General features: G+C 40.3%; 1 protein-coding gene across 1 annotated transcript in view; it reads right to left on the bottom strand.

Annotated features, from left to right (window-relative positions):
- The window catches only part of mtor (mechanistic target of rapamycin kinase), a 133,936-nt gene that overhangs the window by 104,532 nt on the left and 10,329 nt on the right, over nucleotides 1-19,075 (bottom strand). The window contains exons 5-20 of the mRNA XM_038289914.1: nucleotides 18,074-18,274; nucleotides 17,335-17,469; nucleotides 16,983-17,258; nucleotides 16,788-16,896; nucleotides 16,456-16,639; nucleotides 15,217-15,345; nucleotides 14,873-15,117; nucleotides 13,510-13,719; nucleotides 13,196-13,401; nucleotides 11,693-11,815; nucleotides 11,441-11,524; nucleotides 10,827-10,919; nucleotides 10,533-10,667; nucleotides 7,496-7,625; nucleotides 1,358-1,608; nucleotides 1,195-1,281 (exon numbers count right to left, since the gene is read on the bottom strand). Coding sequence (XP_038145842.1) covers nucleotides 1,195-1,281; nucleotides 1,358-1,608; nucleotides 7,496-7,625; nucleotides 10,533-10,667; nucleotides 10,827-10,919; nucleotides 11,441-11,524; nucleotides 11,693-11,815; nucleotides 13,196-13,401; nucleotides 13,510-13,719; nucleotides 14,873-15,117; nucleotides 15,217-15,345; nucleotides 16,456-16,639; nucleotides 16,788-16,896; nucleotides 16,983-17,258; nucleotides 17,335-17,469; nucleotides 18,074-18,274 — 2,598 coding nt within the window. The remainder of the gene's footprint in view (nucleotides 1-1,194; nucleotides 1,282-1,357; nucleotides 1,609-7,495; nucleotides 7,626-10,532; nucleotides 10,668-10,826; nucleotides 10,920-11,440; nucleotides 11,525-11,692; nucleotides 11,816-13,195; nucleotides 13,402-13,509; nucleotides 13,720-14,872; nucleotides 15,118-15,216; nucleotides 15,346-16,455; nucleotides 16,640-16,787; nucleotides 16,897-16,982; nucleotides 17,259-17,334; nucleotides 17,470-18,073; nucleotides 18,275-19,075) is intronic.

Genomic DNA, 19,075 nt, shown 5'->3' with positions numbered 1-19,075 from the left:
ATTGAACCATAAAATATTGTGATTTCAAAGTCATAACTCCCAGTTCTATCTGGATCCAAGATGCCGTTTGCTCAAACGGTGAAACAGCCCTAATATGAAGTAGTGGGACTGATTCATGATCCCCTGGGACATAATAAAAATTTAATGAAAATAAAAACAGTGGGAGGGATATCACTGTTAGGGCTGTAACAAAAACTTTTAATTATTGATTATCTGATCATTAATAAATTAAAATCAAAGGCTTTCACAAAAGTGGGTCACAATGTGCTTTCATTGATGATCCAAATAGGAGGGAAAAGTCTGGACAAAATTTTCTTTGGAAGCCCAAAGCTTCCAGATGCCAGGAGGAAAGAGGAAGATTAGATGGCAAGAAAAGGAGACGGTTTCCTGTCAGGTGGAACTGATACTTTGTCTCTGGGTTGTTTATGATATTGTGTTTGAAAATCTAGGCACACTGTACATTTAAAAATAAAAGGATTGTCTGTTAAAACTGGAAGGCTGGAAATCCTAGAGGTGTGTCAATCAGCTGGTGGGCTTCTGCTGCGAGAGCTGGCCTGCCTGTGGCAGCACAACCTGAATCGCTATAGCAGCCCCCTCATCTGGATGCAGAGGCAGAACTGCAGCATTAATGAATAGATTCTTTGTTTCTCCTGCCCTTTATTAACTAATTGGGACAGAAAGCACAGCGGTTTAGTTCCTCCAATTACTTTCCATCAGAAGGAGTTACCTCCACAGAGGAGGCTTCGCCTACAGAGTTACTGAGACTCTGATACGGGGGGACGTATTTTCCTTTATGATTATGTGCTAGACAAGTGTATTTGTACAAGTGAGGGAACAATGGCTTTAGCAGCCGCTCTATATCACATAATGGGGGTGAAAACCACAAGTCGTCTATGGATACCGCTTGAATTAGTTGGTAACGGAGAAGGGAAACAAACGGAGGAGACAGAATCAGTAGAAGAGAGTTTAAATCTGAATAGAACGCTGGATTAAACATCTAAATGCAAAAGTTCAGCTTCTTCCATGGTGTTTGTTGGTTCAGCACCACATGTACTCAAATCCTGCTAATGACGACAGTAGGAAGCACAGCTGGATGTAATTAATAGCCAACAGCTGTTTGTCCGGCTGACAGGAAAAGGGAAGGGTTACATAACGGAGGGAGAAATAAAAAAAACTGTTGACAAAATTACTCACTCTGATGAGGGTGAAGATGTCGTCCATGTATGGGCGGATGTGAATCTTCACAAAGGAGACGACCATTCCCATTTGCTGGAAGAGGAACTGGAGGAGCACAAGCAGTAAACTGTTACACCTGATTGGTTTAAAGCCAACAGTTACCATCTGATCTCACACTCACCTCTCGGATGCTGGCATCACAAACCCGGATGACGTTAAGGAACGTGGGCATGACCTGCGGCAGGAACTGGACGCACTTGAGGCCCAGAGACTTGAATATGAAGGTGACGGCCTGGACCACCATTGTGTGGTGGTTGGAGAGCGACGGGTCCCTCAGGATCCGCATCAAGGTGACGATCGCCACCGCGGGGTAGAACTCATCGAGGGGCAGGTTGCCCATGTTCACCAGCATTTCACTGGTGCTGCAATCCGCTGGAGGGGAGATCAAATGTAATCTCTGTTCATTCTAGTGATACTGACAGAAAAATATATATATATATAAAGAATCTCACAAACAAAAATAATGTCTTATCTCTGATATTAGCATGCTAGAATAAAACCTTCTGTTTTTGTGACCCAACAGTTAACAATAAATGGATCAGTTGTTTTCATACCAATTGTTGTATATTTATGTTCTCCGCTGGAAATAAAATCACTTAATCAAGCTTCTTTTAGTACGCCACAGTGCTAAATAAGTAATTAAAGTAGGGCTGCAACTAAACATTATCTTCCAAATCAATTCATCTGTTGATTATTTTTTCAATTAATCAATTAATGATCGGTGAGCCGAGGGGTTCCCTCAGGAAGATTTTTTACGATATTAAAACTTTTCCACTTGAGGAGTTCTGGATAGAGCATAATTACAGACAAAAACATTTCTATTTTAATCTTAAATGGAAAATGTTTATATATTTTTGTACAATTTTGATACAATTCCTGCTATAAGTGGGTTTCTCTGTCAGCTAACAGCATGTTTTAAAAGCTATATTCTCCATTTAAAGCTACAGTGTGTAATTTTCAGCGACATCTAACGTCCAGACTGCAGACCGCAGCAACATGAACATCTCCCCCCCACCGCTTCTCCCCCCCAACAGTACGGCGAGCGTTAAGGGACAAACTGTCTTCCACGACGTCCGCATCACCTACCTTCTCAAGTGATGAGGTTTGTTTACATAGATAATTTTACAGATAGTATTTCATTAGTCTGTGTAGGGTATAGATTTCAGTACCGTCTCAGTTCATCTCTCTCAACTTGCCATAGTTACTTTCGCGCATAACGGGCGATCTCGTAATCGCTAGTTTGTTGGCTCTGCGCTGCCGTAGCGCAAAGATGTCTGCCTCCATGGCTGCGAGACCCGCTCCTATGTAATTATAAATAAAGAATTCTAAGGCAACGCAAATATTAAGGTTAAGAGGCTGAGCTCGTAGATGATGATAAATAACATAGTTATGTATAATATATTACATTTCTGACTGTATATCCCTGTAATTATTACACACTGTAGCTTTAATGATTAATCAACGATTATTTCAATAATCAATTGATGACATTTAATCTGATTAATTGTTTTACCTCGAAATTAAAGTATGTATGATCGTATCATTGCAATGTCAGTACCGGTCGATACTCAAAGCTGCAATATCAGAAATGAAACAGCTGTGGTGGGACACCCCTAAAGGAGAACAGCTGTAAGGATTTCCTCGTAGACTCAAGACTTAAGGCTGATTTATACTCAGAAACCAGATCGTCTGCATGTGTGTCGCAGTGAATGCAGATATAGCGCCCGCTCCGTCTGCAGACACTCTGGTGCAACTCTCCTAAATTGTAGGGGACCGCAGACAGTGCCGCAGAGAGGAGGCCTCTGATTAGTTAAATCTACATCCGCTCTACACTCTGCGTATTTCCTGTTTGGTAACTTACCGGCTTGCTTTGTCTGTATGACCGCCATTGTGGAAAACGCCTCAGCTAGAAGAGCGAGTTGCGCGAGAACGCTGGGACCCTCTTTCCACCTGGATCCCCGCTCTTTTTCACCCTCACACAAACTTTTCCCTAGCGTTTTCCACTTCCTCACCGCCTCGGCCGTATCTAGACCCACAGCTAGTTCCTGATTGTCCCTCTTGCGTTGTGACGGTGCATAACATAGCGCAGACCACCCTTCAAAATTGGGCATAAATCAAAAATATCTGCGACAAGCTCACTGCGACACACTGCTATGGGACTATAACCAGACCTTTAGTAAAACCCAGTGGACCAACACCTGCAGATGTCTGACCCAATAATCCCAAATGTCTGTCTTTAGACTAGAACCAGGCATTAGTAGAAGTTGGGTTGGTCTACACGTAGAGTACCAGACCAAGTCTACACCTTCTGTACGCTCCCCCCCAAAATAAACCTTAAACCCGCTTTTATGTACAATCATCTGCAATTATACTCGTCTGCTGTGAACGTATCCCTGTCCCACTTTGATTCCTTGCACTCACAGTTTAAATTATCACGCCATCATACCGTACTCTGAACAGCTAGCTTCTTTAACCATGATCCAGCTATAGTAGTGTACTTGTAGGTTTGCAATAGAACAATAAAACAGTCGTTTCATGCACCTGCTCTTATCTGATCATCTTTTTATTTTCTTTGGATCTATCAGAGGTAACAGAGTTCAGGTATTTTTCTTCTTTTTTATTCAATGCTTATATTTATTAGGGCTGTTGATCAACTTTATGAACAGTGTATTATTACATGAATGTCAAGAAAATGGAGTTGGAGCCACAAAAACAGAATAGCTGGTCAGGTGGAGCTGCACGGCCTCCATGGTGAGGATCGAGGGCAGCGTCAAGTCAGCAGTAAATCAACACATAGATCATAAAACTATTTTTTATTGATCCAATGTGATAATCAGGTTCTTGGTTTTTCATCTTTGATGATTTTTAATCAAAATACTTAAATTATAAATTCAGTTTTTGATGTGCTTCCACATTGCACAACAATAGCAACAGAGCTGCCATAAAAAAAAAAGGTGAAATTCCTGATTTTCCAACAATTCCAGGTTGTAGGAGACGTTAGATAACGTTTTTTTGCTAATTTCTAACTTAAGCTACAAAACATTTATAGCAAAAATCGACTTTGTTTCAGAAAAACAGAATATCATTGTTAAGATATTATGTCTCAGAGTTTTAAAGCTAAAAGTGCAAATGTTTGAAATCAAGTCTTATATTCTACAGCACAACCGTCTCTCTTTAGTCTAAAATCAGTAGCTCTTCTTTTCAGTATTTCAAACCAGTAAAGACAAACAGATGCCCGTGATGTTAAAATATCTCAAGCTTTACAGCTCACCAAGGAGACTGGGAACAGTAAGGCAACAGTGTAATAATTTAGCCTTCAGCTGTAGAAGAAAAATGAATTGTCCCAGCGCCTTAACAACGAACATAAAACAGCACTGCGACCCAGTAAGAAGGCAGCATTTCATCAGTTTTATGACTCTAATGCTTCGTTTTGATGTGAGGAGTGTCATTTAAAATCAGGTGAGGCAACATTTATACTCGGTGTCTTCTCGCACGCAGGCCGGTGCTATCCAAGACGCCCGTGCCCCAGACGGCGACCCCGACAAACCCGCCAACAGATATACTACCTCCTTTTCTGGTTACAGTCCATTTAGTTCTAGAACAAACTGGGAAAGCCATTACTATACTGTCCAAGGTCATACTTGGAGACATATGAGTGGATCTGAGAAGAGGAGGCCCGCGGCCCGGTTTCAAATGACCGGAGACAGATGGACCATTTTCAGCTGTCATTATCGTGAGTTTTCAAGATATGGTTTAAGACGTCATCCTGTTAGTGAAGGCAGCTAATCCTCCTGAAGCAATGTGAAGAGTTCAGCTGTTATTTATGAGATGAACCCCCCACATTGGTTGGACCCCTAAAAACCAGTGTCTCTGGTTTGATATTTGTTTCACACAGTCTGGTCCTTCATCTCTAAAAGAACAGATGGATGGAAATCACATTCTTTTATTTCGAGTCCTGCTGTTCTCTGTGATGTCATCTAATCAAAAGTGTTCCTCCGGGATGATTTAACCGCACACAGGATGAATAAGTAGAACTATTTTTATCTCGTCTTTGCATTCAATGACTGCATCTGTCACTTTCTGCAGGACGCAGTTAGATCTAAAGTATAACATGCATACATCTATAATGCACATCTGGATTCAGCAGGTTTCCAGAGGGACCCATTAGAAATGCTTTGATTTGGTGAAAAAGTATCAGTTAAAGTGACGAACTGATCTAACGCTTAAGCCATATCTGAATATTAAAAATGTTCTGAGCTTAGATGAAAATAAAAAAAACACATCACATAAAGATTGATAGCATCTTTTTTTATGAGACGGTTCCATTTATTAACCCTTTATAGGGCAAGTTAGCGTTTTTGATCACTTGCATCACTTGCATACGGCTTACAAATGGATCCTCCCCGCCCCACAGTGAGGTCTAGAAGCACAATATCTATATGCAGCCATTCAGCAAAGATCCTGCTACATGGCTGGACATCTTATTTTGACATTTGACCAATTAGATGAGCTCCTGAATGATATATTACCCACTGTAAATTAAGTTGGGAGGGGAAAAAAAGCTAAAAAAATGAAAGTGACAGTATCAGCATGAATGCCTCTAAGGTTATGTTGTACCAAAAAATATATGTTTCTTTTACTCTCAGAGTGTTTTTCATGAATTTCTTATAGAAGCACTTTTGTTATTTTTCTTAATATATTCGTGCAAGTTGGTGTTTCTTGTTATCACACTGACATTAATTTTTGCCATCAAAATATCCATATTTTTTTAATCTTGCAAAGGTAATAAGGTCTTGTCCTGGATTCCAATAACACTTTTGGCTTTAAATTTTGATTTTCAAAGTAGTTCACTGAGTTCTCTATAAAGGGTTAAAGCGGAAAAGCTCAAACAGGCAACCCAACGCTGCCTGGACTAAACCCTACCAGCACTTTTCTAAGAACTGCTTTAGTTCAGCCATGATGGAGAATTTTTAACCATGAATGCCTATTAAAGATCATCTTAAAATACCGCATTCAGATTCACCACCACACTGGTTACGCCATATCTAGTGATGCGTCTCGTGAAAGAAAAACCAGGGGGCTTAAATTTCCCACAATGCATCTTGAAAAGTAATGATCATCCATATTCACTGGACGAGCAGATATATCCCAGATTTCTCCTCGCAAAGCATTATGGGATTTGCTATGGCAGCGTAGGCACTGAGCGGGGAGACAGTTACGTGAAAAGTAGTGATCATCTGTTCGAACCGTCAGTTAACTGAGTTCACTATAAAGTCCAGCATATGGTCCCTGCTCTATATAGTGAAGGATTTAGGGATTAGGGCGGAAGGTCGGACACATGTTAGCACAAACCTTCACTCTCTTTTGTTGTTGAAGGGTGTCAGGATGGATTTTTGTTTGCAACGTAGGAGACAGACATTTGTTGGTTTACAGGCCAGCATTGATCATCATTTTGTAATGATCACAAAGTGGCCATTTCTGTCCGTTCTTATTGCTGAATCATAGATGTAGTTCTTGGTGTTAGTCCGCTGCAATCTCAAAGCTATAAAAATGGCTTTCCAACAGTTTCCAAACAGATAGATGACGACTTTGGTCAACATAATCTGTACTTCTAAATATGACACACAAAATGTCCAATCAGCTACTTTTCCATATAAACCATTAGCTGGTATTTACTCTGTCTAATCTTTCTATTAGGTTGATCATCTGAAAAATGTGAAAAGATGCTAAATACTTTTTCTTTTTCTCAGCAGTAAGTCATTATTTCTCTTTTGTAAAGTTTAAAGAAAGAATATTTAAATTGAATAGTAGGCCATTCCATTTTAGTCAAAAAAAGCTATTGTTTAACAAGCCAACGGGACTATAATAATTCAGTGAGAAATGTAGTTTTTATTGGAAGAATATTTAAAATAAAACAATAAGCTTATCTATTTATAATAAAAGCATTTTCTTATAGTTCTTCTCTCACTGAAATTGGGTCAAACACGTCCTTTGTGTCGCGACAAATAGAAGTAGCCCAAGACGTTCTTCACAGATGGTGAAGAAATATCCACCAGACTGACAGACAGACTGTAAATATAGCAACGAAATGGTTTGATTTGAGGTTTAAAAGGAGCTTTCATCATATTTCCAGCTTTGCAATGAAAATCTGATACTGCTGTAAATTTCTGGGAATGCAAATAAAAACCTTATTTAGGCCACAGTGTGGCTCTTGGTGAGAGGAACCCCTCCGTGCATCGGTAACGGAGCTCAGACCTACCGGAGTCCTGGTTGGACTTTGATTCGGAGAGGCTGACAGCCGAGGCGTCCCGTGATTGGTCGATCATGCCGATGTTGACTTTGTGCTTGTAGGGATCCAAAGCGCCGAGGAGACCCAGGACTCGGATGGCCTGTTGGAACGCAGAGAGCAGTTAAAAACACGCTTCTTTGTTAAGGGATCCTCACCGCAGGTCCCTGTGAGTTTGTCACAACCACAAACTGACAAATATTTCACTGGGTGAAATGGGTGCTGGACCGAGACGACAACAAAGGTTTTTCATCGCTCGTGTAAATAAACATCTAAAAACGTGGGCTTTGCATTTGGATTCAACCTCAGTTACTTTGTTTCCCTTAAATAAACTAATGTCCGGGGCCAATTTTAAGGTCTCTCATCCCAAACTGAAAGCTTACAGGCAGGGGCAGATTTAGCAAATTTGGGGCCCTAGGCAAAGACAGGCATGGGGCCCTCTGAATTGAAAAAACAACACATAAAACAGACCCCATTATACAGATACAGACATTTTTATAGAATAGACATACATTATTTGTTTTACGTTTTGTCCCCTTTCTTTTTGTTTTCCTCTCAATATTTCGTACTCTGATGCTGACTTTTCATGCGACAGCAATAGTAAATAACACAGTCCGTCTTTTCACTGTAGACAATCCATGATCTACTTATCTGTTCTCCATTTTTCATTTGGATGAAATAATAGCTGCATGAATCATGACCGCAGACAAGATAGAGGAGAGCAGGAGGCGGGGTTACCAATCTACTTGCTCTGGAGAGCAGAGTTGGCTGCTTTTAGATGTTCTCCAAAGTCTCCAGTAGCAGAAAAAAGTCACTAGATTTGGCACTTTTTTTTTTTTTTAATAAAAATGCTAGAGGAGTCAGAAAAGTCGCTAAATATAACGACAAAAGCTCTACGTTGGCAACACTGCTCTTCGCACCGTTTGTTTTCAAATGGTTTGCTGCTGTCTGTTTGGACCTTTCAGAACATGTGCAGCAAATGTATCATAACTGTTCTGATCAGTGGCAGTTGGCCAATAGAGGGCGTCAGAGTGCGACCCCACCCAATGAGCCTGATTAGGACATAATATATATTTTTTTAAATAATTGAATTTCAAATTAAAATTTAAAATATTTCAAAGTATGTTAATATATATTTCTTAGATGTGCAAGATAAATCTTTAATGACTAGTAAAGCGTCATTCCATTTTTGGTCGGACTGGTGACGTATTTCCACCCTAGGGCGCAAAAATCTTAGCCCATGGACTCTCGTTAAAAGTTGTATAGCGCAGTAGCTCCTCCACAATACAAAGGTGTAGGAGAGCTTGACAGGAAGTGTATTTGCTCACCACCTGCCACCTGCCAGATATTTGGTGGGTGATTGACAGGCCGAGTCGTGGGGGTTGGAGAGGCATTGGAGAGAAATAGAGAAAGAGAAATGGTGCAAGAAACGTCCTTTTCCAGGACCTGGTTTAGCAAGAAGGCTTGGCTAACTGCATGCAGCGTGGCTAACGCTTTATTCTGCTGCCCTGACTGCCTGCCTCCTTTTTTTAAAATGTCTGACCCAGCATGGATAAAGACAGGTAGGACTGATTTAAAACACTTTTTAGAAAAGACAAAGAAGAATCTGGAATTCACATAGAAAATAATATAGTGTACTTTTTCTTAGGGCTGGGCGATAATTCAATAACGATATATATCGATCGATAGACGTGTGGCGCAATAGAAAAAAATAGGCTCGATAAAAGTTCGATAAAGAAACGCAGTTTTCCTTCCTTCTCATTGTAGCCTAGCATGTAGGTTTATGCTAATCTCTACTTCCTCCCAACCATTCACAATGGCGGACCCAGGCACGCCGTCACCAAGCGCCGCCCTCTCAAACCACAACACAGAGCACATGAAGATGTCGCTGCAAGGAGAGGTGGAGGAAATTATTTCAAAGAAGGGTTTTTGTACTTCGCCGGTCCGGCAGTATTTCGGTCATGGCAAGTTGGACAAAAAACAAACCACAGTCATCTGGAAAATGTGTAGGGAACCAGTGAAAACCAAGTCTGATAACACAACCAACTTTTTTTTTTTTTTTTATCATCTCAGCCGCTCACAGCCGCAGGAGTACGAGCTGTGTAGGCCCCGACGCGGCTCTCCTCCGAGGAATCTTCGGGAAAATTTATTTGTTATATTTATTTTGATCACTTTTCTGGTCACTTTAGTTTATTCTTTGTCAGTAGTCAATAACATAACTCAGGTCTCTTAAGTTATTTTTCTTTAAAACAATTCTGTTATTGTTAAAAAAGTTGGTTAAATAAATATTTAATTGGAAGTCTGTGTTTGTGTTCTTTATTAAAATGAAATCATTTAGCAATATCATAAAATGTCCAGGCAGAGCTGCACATAAAATATGGTTTCAAATCTTTTCAATAATTACTGATATCGATCAATATGCATTTTTTTTTTATCGATAAGCTTTTTTTCTATATCGCCCAGCCCTACTTTTTCTAGATGTTTGTTATTTTGCACAGTTGCTCTTAAAAAAAACACATTCTCAGAATATAAATAGTTTTTATACATTAAAAAAATATAAAGCTGACTAACAGCTTCCATTATTAAACTGGTATGTTATATTTTTAGGTTTGTGACCCAATATTGGATCATGCACAACACAATATTTGCCTTTACAAAGCCTCAGAAGGGCAAGATTTACGGACAAAAAGTAAAAAACTCCACCACTGGTTCTGATGGCATTTTAGCAAAAGCACTAATAAAGAATAGTTGTATTAATCATACATATAAACAGAGATTAATGGGGCCCCCAGGAACTTGGGGCCCTAGGCAACTGCCTAGTATTGCCTTAAGGTAAATCCCCCCCTGCTTACAGGAGAGTATGTGATCAAAATAAAAGTTTGATGGACTCTCCACCAGCTTAAAAGTATAAACATGTTTGGGGCAGTAGCATGAAGAGAGAAGGTGGCTACAACTGATAGAAGATGGATGGAGGTAAATACAGAAAAGAGCAGCAGGCCTTCATTCATACCTCCCTCCTTATCCCCTGGTTCTGCTCTGTCTTCAGGAAGTTGAGCAGCACTTCTAGAAGTGAAGGGTATTTGCGGTATGGCTCCACCACATAGCCTGTACTCGCTACCTTCTGGCCCAGTGTCCACAGCGCCACCTGGAGGAAAGTCATAAACAGAGAGTGGATGCTGCTGAATGTTGCCAATACAGAAGAAACGTCGGGCTCTGGGTTTATTTTATTTGTAAAAGCATATTCTTTATCATTAAATATTAAATTCAATAAATGTATTTCATTTTCCGGAACGGTTCTCCTTACCTGACGCTTAGCCAATGACGAGGAGTCCTGCAGCATGTCCATGATGATAGGGAAGAGCTCGTCCATCCACTTCCTCATCTCCAGACCGCTCACCTACTCAGTCACAGCCAATAAAAATCACATTAATAATATTCAGTCAAAAGAATCCCTGAAACTAAGGAATCTGATCAGTTATTCACTAAAAAAACTGAAACAGGGCAGCAAAGTCAGTCTACAGTCATAAGATGAGCTACCATCATGATCATTACGAATCAAATCATTGCCTTCTCTTTTCTTTTCCCTACATTCCCTTTGTTCCTTCTTGCCACTCTATTCCTCAACATTTGCACCTCTGCCTCTTCCTGAACTGGGTCAGCTGTGTAAACTCTGTACACCTGAGCATCTCCTGCCCTCTGTCTGCACTGCGGGGCCTGGCGGCCCCTAACTGTCCTATCCAGACTCCTGTGTTGGAGCGATTGAAACACCTAGACAGATAGGGATAACATGGGCGCAATTTATATTCATACCACATCTGACTATATAAAACAGCTATAAAACATTCAAATTATGTTTTTCAGTCCACCTAAAACACGCTCAGTACAGATTTAATCCGTCTTAAAATGAAGCGGCCTTACCTGAGCCAACTCTCCGATTGTTGCGAGGACGCTGATCACCACTCCAGGGTTAGGATCTGGATCTTTAAGCTTCAGTATGAGAGCCTGCAAGCCGAACATTAATGCATAAATTGTGAACCTATAAATATATATATCCTAATTGTTCTAAGCTATTTGGAAATAGTCTTCAGTCTTCACTTGTTTACAGGCAATTAAGTCAAGAGCATAAGACAAGTGTTACAGTTAGAAAGTAATATGAAAAAAGTATTTTACTTTGAGAATGGGCTCCATATATGGTCGTATGAGGCGGGGTGCGTTGGAAACCAGGTGACCAAGCATACGAGCGCTCTGTTCTTTGTTCCTGCCGACGCCACTGTGTTCCAGCTCTGTTAGAATCTGAAAAACAAAAACATCCAAAGTTTTCATAAAGTATCAGTTTCTCTGAATAGAATTGTTGTTGTTTTTTTAGTTTTTACAGCACTAGTGGCTCTTTTTTGGACCTTAGACTGAAGGAAAGGGGGTATGAGAGAAGGGGAGAGACATGCGGCAAAGGACCACAGGTCGGATTCGAACCCGGGTCGGCCGCTTCGAGGACTAAGGCCTCCATGGGTCATGTGCGCTAATGACTGCAACACCAAAACACGCCCATATATGTGTTTTCTTTAACAAAAGTGTAAAATATAACTAGGAAAAAAATGCTTCATATGCTATATTACAGCCTTTGCTGCCATCTAGTGGCAGCTGTATAAAACTGCAGCTAGATTAATGATGAAACAGCAGAATTATTATCAAGTCTGTCAAGTTTTTTCTATAAATGTTAGTATTCGTTCCCTTTTTTATCATAGGAATAATATCACATTGTGACCCACATATGAATGAATGCTAAACATATATGTCATTTCACAGAGACAATTCAAAGCCTTCACATATCTGGTCAATTTTGTTGTCATGACAACTACCCTGATCTATTTTTCTATTTTTCTTTAGACATAGCATAAAAAAGGAGGCTGAAACATTAGAAATTGATGGTTTTAACGGTTAACATTTAAGACTTTGCTGTTTTTCCAAAAATTATTTCATAATATACAAAAGTTTATTAAATTGTGAAGAATAGAAAAAAAAAAAAGAAATAAAAAAAAAACATTTGTTTTAAGGCTAAATTCAGAGTGATGAGGTGCATTAATAAATGTTCCTTATTGTTTAAATTAAGACTTGTGTACCATTTGTTAGCACCCTGTTTATTGTGTAAGTGAAAGAGAAGGAAACACTTTTCTGAAAAATTGGCCCCATTAAAATGGAAAGTGCATATCAGGGTTTGGCTTGACTGGGGTCAAAATAATCAATACCGGCTCTATGAAGACCTGTATCGATGAATCTCTATTTTGTGAGACCAGATTCTGAGCTGTTGTTTAGTCATTTGAGAGATGAATGTAAGAAAATAATAAACAAAAAAAATGTTAATTAAAAAAAGAAGATTATTCTAGGAATTAGTTTTGGTTAGAATTTCTATTTTTTTCTGTAGACTGAAAATATAAAATTTTTTTTTCCTGCTGAATTTTAAATGCATACTTGTTCAGATCCAAGACAAAAAACATGAGAAAAAAATTGCATGCCTATAAACTCTTTTAGCAGCTTACTAAGTAAAATGGTCTATTTCAATCCTGACATTTCTGAACAAGTTTAAAAAAAGAGAGAAACAACTTAAATGTTTTCTGCTAACTGCCTTTCTATGATTTTAGGAGTTAAACAGCGAATCATTGGTACCAAAGCCTCTACCTGGATCAGCATCTTACGAAGGAAGGGCATGACGAAGGCAGGGTTCATGCTGCTGAGGCGTCCTATTGTGCAGATCGCTAACTCTCTGATTTCAAACACTTCATCGTTCAGAGCAACAAACAGAGCCTGCAAATTCTCCGCCTGGGCGAGGTGAGCGTCAAAGCGCTCATCAAGAGAAGCAAGAACGCAGTATCGGATGTCTGGATCTGCAGCAGGAAAAACAAAAAATAATTCAGGATTTTCACCCTTCTCTCATCTTCAGCGTCAACCATGATGGGCTTATAGATGTTGGCAATAGAACCGTCTCTCCTCACCTGGATCGGTGATGCCAACAACCAGCAGCTTGCTCAGGACGTCTGCCACCACCTGCACCGCGGTCTGGCTGACAACATGGCCGCTGATCAGATGAATGGAAGGCGTGAGGAGTCGGGAGCAGGTCCGCGCCGCTTCCATTCGGATCTCCTTGTGCTCGCTGTTCAGGAAGTGATCGGCACAGTGGCGCACAAACTGGGTCAGGGAGTGTCCTGGACCCAAACAGGCAGAGAAAAATTCAGCTGAATAAGCTTTCCTTGTTTATGGTAGATTTAAATATTAAAATTTCACCTCCAATAATCCAAACTTCTTATTGTTTTTTATTTTAAAAATAAATTTCTTGACTCCAGAATTTTTTTAAATAAATGATGAAATAGAAAATATAAATTTTCTATTCTCTAGATATATAAAAACTAGAATACTTTAATTCTGCATAGTTTCTGACATTCCTTAAAGGAAAAGTTCGGTCATATTCAGAATTCAAACTTCTGATAGTACTTGAAATATTAAATTATTAATATTTTTAATAAATGATAAGCATTTTTAATTAAGAGTCATTTTCATTTCAATGTGATTTACTGGAGGCGTCCATGTTTTCCAAAGAGCACTACTGCCACCTACTGGTTTGTGATTCACAGTGCGGTTAGTATCAGCTGTTGATCAAGTCCCAGTGCTGTATCTGGTGTTTGTTACAACGCGCCATTATCCAAGTCATCTTTAAAACAGTCTTCTTTAAAATGTTGGCTACATATTACGTGTTTTTTTCTCTGGCCAGAAGTTCGAAGGCAAATCCTTCCTCTTCAAGTTGGCAATCCAACGAGCAGGACTGCATTAACCCGACCATGGAGGGTCATGATTTGGAAAGGTTTTTTCCCACTTTTACCCGATGTATCAAGACATCCACCTGCCATGCCCGTGGGCATTGTCAGTTTCACTATAGCTCTGGTGAATTTCAATGGTGAAGTCCTCTGGAAATCTTCAATAATTTTTGTTAAATGCAGATGTGTCTAGTAGCTCCGATTGATTTTGCTTGTAAAGCGGGGAGAATGGCGCAAGGCTTACCGCACCGTGACGTCACTGCTGGAAGATGGCAGGAGGGAGGTGTTGCTATGTTTGGGCAAAAATGGCCGCTCCCAGACTCAGTGATCGTGACGGAAATTTTTGTTTTTATTTTTAAACTGATTAATGCTAAATTCATTAAATCACAGAAAAACATATTAGTTTTAGTTATAAATAAAGACCCGTTGATTATTCCTTGCTGACCGGACTTTTCCTTTAAGGTTGTGTTGGAACTGCCGAACAAATGAAAAAAAAAAAAAAGGTGCAAACAGAAGAAAAAAAAAAAAAAAAAAGGCAGTTTCCTACCTTCAAATTCAAAGCTTCCCAGCGTGCGCAGGGCCAGGGTGATGCTGCCCACATCGCTGGCCTCAGGAATGTTTGTGAGGCTGGGGGAGGCCAGCTGGTGAGCCAGACCTTTGGGCATCCCAGGGTGACGCAGAGGCTTGTGCATTAGCACCAGGGAGAGCATCTTCAGCAAACCATCCTGGATATCTTTCTTCAACTGTGGGATTTGACGGCTCAGGTCATACAGCACTGCGGTAAGTGCCGGACTAAACCACCGAAAACAGAGAAACAAACGTCACAGAGATTTATAGGACTGTGTTCTATAGGCTTAAATCCAAACATAACTTCCCATCTCTGTTTCCTACCTGAGGCCCACAGCCAACATGGGCTCCAGAAGCTCCTTGATGTCAGGCTGGATGCTGGGCCCCATGGCCCTGGAGAGCATGCTGATACATGTAAACACTGTAGCGTCCACCTGTATGGTCTTCTGCCTCCTGCACCAAAAGATATCACCATTACTAAAGTTTTTCAGCTTCAAACTCTGTTTTACAAACCAGCCCTTTCAATAAAAAAGTCCATTGTTGGTTTAATAAGCATATGTAGTTCTGTTTTCTTTTATAGGAGATAACTGAGGACGAAAAAAGCATGTATTTAAACTTATAGTGCATTTATTGATTAGCGAACGTACCATAAATAGATAGTGATGCCAACATGAGAGCAGGATTTCCAGCAGATAACAGGAAGGCAGAACCACTCACTGTAAAGTCTCTCTCTTATCATTTTAAGCAGTGAAATATGCTGGTTTAGAAAATGTCCTTTGAAAATGAGTGTTAAAGTGAGTGTCTGCATCATAATCAGGGATTATATGGGAATTTTATATATATACACACAAACACACACATAGAACCCCAGTCGGCCTCGGCAGATGGCCGCTCACACTGAGCCTGGTTCTGCTGGAGGTTTCTTCCTGTTAAAAGGGAGTTTTTCCTCTCCACTTTCGCTACAAGCATGCTTAGTGTGGGGGATTGTATTTGAGTCAATGAGTCAATGCAATCAACTGGTTTTCCTTAGATAGAAAACTTTGTATCAATTTGACTGTATGATCTGGTTGAACTGTAAAGTGCCTTGAGATGACATGTGTTGTGAATTTGGCGCTATATAAATAAACTGAATTGAATATAGATATATATATCTATATATATATATATCACGGCAAAATCCATCATCTTTACTGTCGTGAACATGTTATAGCGGATATATCTGGCGAAATTGTATAAATGTTTTTTGTTTTGTTTTTCTTTTAAATAAAGCATTTTAAATGCCACTATAATGACATTTAATTAAATCTAATGCCAATTAAGGCCTTAATTATAAAAAAATAATAATAATGTGATGAATTTTAATGATTTATAATGACCTGTGGAAACCCTGATAATAAAATAGCTCTAAATAGAAATTTACACCAAAAAGGCAGAAAAAACAACAGAAACTGGTGTTGGTTGCCATCTTTACTGGTAGATCTAAGCTTAGGGAGGCCGAGAATCCCCCAAAGCAACTAAATCTATTTCAGTAAAAAGCAAACGAAAACATTTCAAGTGACTGACTTATGTGCAAAGTCCTTGGGAGGCAGGGCCGCCTTGATGATCTCCAGGATCTTCATGAGGTACGGCTGGATTTCTGTCCTGACGGCCACGACCAGCAGCCCCAAAGCCTGAAAAGCCGCCGTCCTCTCCTTCTCCTTCTTCAGGCAGCCCAGCAGGTACACCATGGTGTCTGACAAGTACTGGTCTGGACATCCAGAAGCCAATCAGGAAGTAGATTACTAACACCTTTTACAGATTTTTTTTTGATTATATTCTGTGATACAGTTAGCCAACCAAACATGCAGGAAAGTGGAGATTTTTTAAAATCATTTCCCATTTATCCATGGATGTACCTGTAAAGGTATGCGGCTGAAAGGCAGCGAGGCGGGGAAGCAGGTTGAGGATGGTCATCTGGATCAGAGGGTTTTTACTGGTCTTGTACTTCAGTACCCACCGACACACCTGGAAAAAAACGACGAGCATCGACGTTTGATTCGCTGAAATAACCAGCAGCGGCGTTACAGCGTTCTGCCTTCTGTGAAGCCCACCTGGTCAAATCTTTCCTCCATCAGCTCGCGGCAGTACCGACTCTCCACCAGCGAGCTCTTGGCAGGGGCCGGCGTTGCCCCGAAGCCCAGGAAGCTGGGAGGCGTGCTGTAGCCCAACAACCCCAGCAGAGCGTTGGACTGCTGCGGCTGCACCGACTGGAAGCTGGTGAACGGGGTGATGTGGCGAGGCTTGGTTCCAAACCCCATCAGCTCCTTGCAGTACTTATCATGAACCAGCTGCTGCTGTGTGATCTCCTCCATCTCCTCACGCATTCGCTGTAAAGGGAACAGTGAGGGGAAATGAGAAACTTTTCGACCCGACTGAAATGGCAGGAGTTAAACCCAAACTCACCTCTCCTTCCATGCTACTGATCCGAACCAGCTCATTGAGGATCAGGAGAGCACCATGGACTCTATCGTCACGATTCATCCCTTTCTCCTTTGCTAGAGTCTCGTCAAACCCTTTCTCTGCCTCCTCAAAGGTTTGCTGCAACACAAAGGTTTGCTGGAACAAAATCTTCCTCCTAAATTGATGATTTATACTCAGAAACCAGGTCGTCTGCATGTGTGTCGCAGTGAACATAAATGTACCCCCACCCCTTCCGCAGACACTCTGCTGCACCTTTCCTAAATTGTAGGTGACCGCAGACAGGAGGCCTCTGATTGGTCAAATCTACATCCGCTCTACACTATACGTATTTCCTGTTTGGTAACTTACCGGCTTGTTTTGTTTGTATGACCACCATTATGGAAAACGACTCGTGAAGATGGACCAGCTAGAAGAGCGAGGTGCGCGAGAACGCTTGGACCCTTTTTCCACCTGGATCTCTGCTCTTTTCGCCCTCATGTCCCTCCGTTGTCGCACAAACTTGCCTCCACTTCCTCACCGCCTCGGCCGTATCTAGACCCACAGCTAGTTCCTGATTGGCCCTCTTGCGTTGTGGCGTGGAATAACAGCACAGACCGCGCTTCGATATTGGGCATAAATCTAAAATATCTGGGACAAGCTCACTGCGACACACCGCTGCTGGAGGATAACCAGCCCTTAACTTTTCTAACAGAATGCAGGTTTTTTCAGTCGACAGACTTACTTTGTACCACTGTGGTTTCTGCATTTCTTTGGTCTCCCTCTGTGTGGTGAGGATGAGACAGGCTCGTAAAGCGGACACCGCTCCTTCCCGGATAGCCTGCTTCGGATCCCAAACGGCGTAGAAAATGTTGTCGAAGAAGGGCTGCACTTGCTGAAAGAAGAAGGTGGGAGCGCTCACAGCCAGCTCCCTCAACACCAACACCTGCAGGAGAGACAAAGCCACTCTGTGTCCCATCATGGATTCAACTTTATAAAACAGCAATAAAAACATTTCATTAGGATTTATTGAAGACGGTAAACAAGGCATAACATGAGGGACTTTAGATAACTGTCAAAGTTAAACATTTGGAATGAAGTGAATTCACACCAGGACCTTGTTTCTCATTTCTTCCCATTAAAACAATAAAATAGAATAAATGTTATTGGGCTATAATAAAATGTGTGTTTAGTTTCACCCCGACACCCCTAAAATAAAACCCAAGTGTAATACCTACACATTGCTGTTTCATTCATAATTAAATAATATAACTACATTATTAAATAATTGCTTGATAGTCACAATAAACACAGTCAGAAATAAGTAGAATAAATAACCTTTAGTTTATTTTGTCATTTCTTCATTTACTTCAAGAATTATTAAACTATTTTAATGTGCTTGTTTATTTAAATAATGATTCATTTCAACATACATATGGTTTGATCTTTTTATTAATTTCATTTTACAAATAATTATCCATTTATCCATCTAATAATTTCATACTTTATCAATAAATCAATAACTGGATCAGATATCAGTGATTTGATACCTGAGATCCAATCCACTTCACATTACATGGAACTGTTAATTTATTTTTTATGTTGCTTATTTGTTAATAAATAATATACAGTACCTTTACATCTCTGTTAAAGGCACACTATGCAACATTTTTCAGTTAATTAATGTGTTCCATAACGTTTTGGATGATTAAATGAGTCATTTCAGGTTGAACAAAGGTATTCTCGG

Source organism: Cyprinodon tularosa, unplaced genomic scaffold, assembly GCF_016077235.1.
Source record: "Cyprinodon tularosa strain WSP-4 unplaced genomic scaffold, ASM1607723v1 ctg273, whole genome shotgun sequence".
In the NCBI taxonomy this organism is placed as follows: Eukaryota; Metazoa; Chordata; class Actinopteri; order Cyprinodontiformes; family Cyprinodontidae; genus Cyprinodon; species Cyprinodon tularosa.
This window is presented reverse-complemented; position numbering and strand designations above follow the sequence as displayed.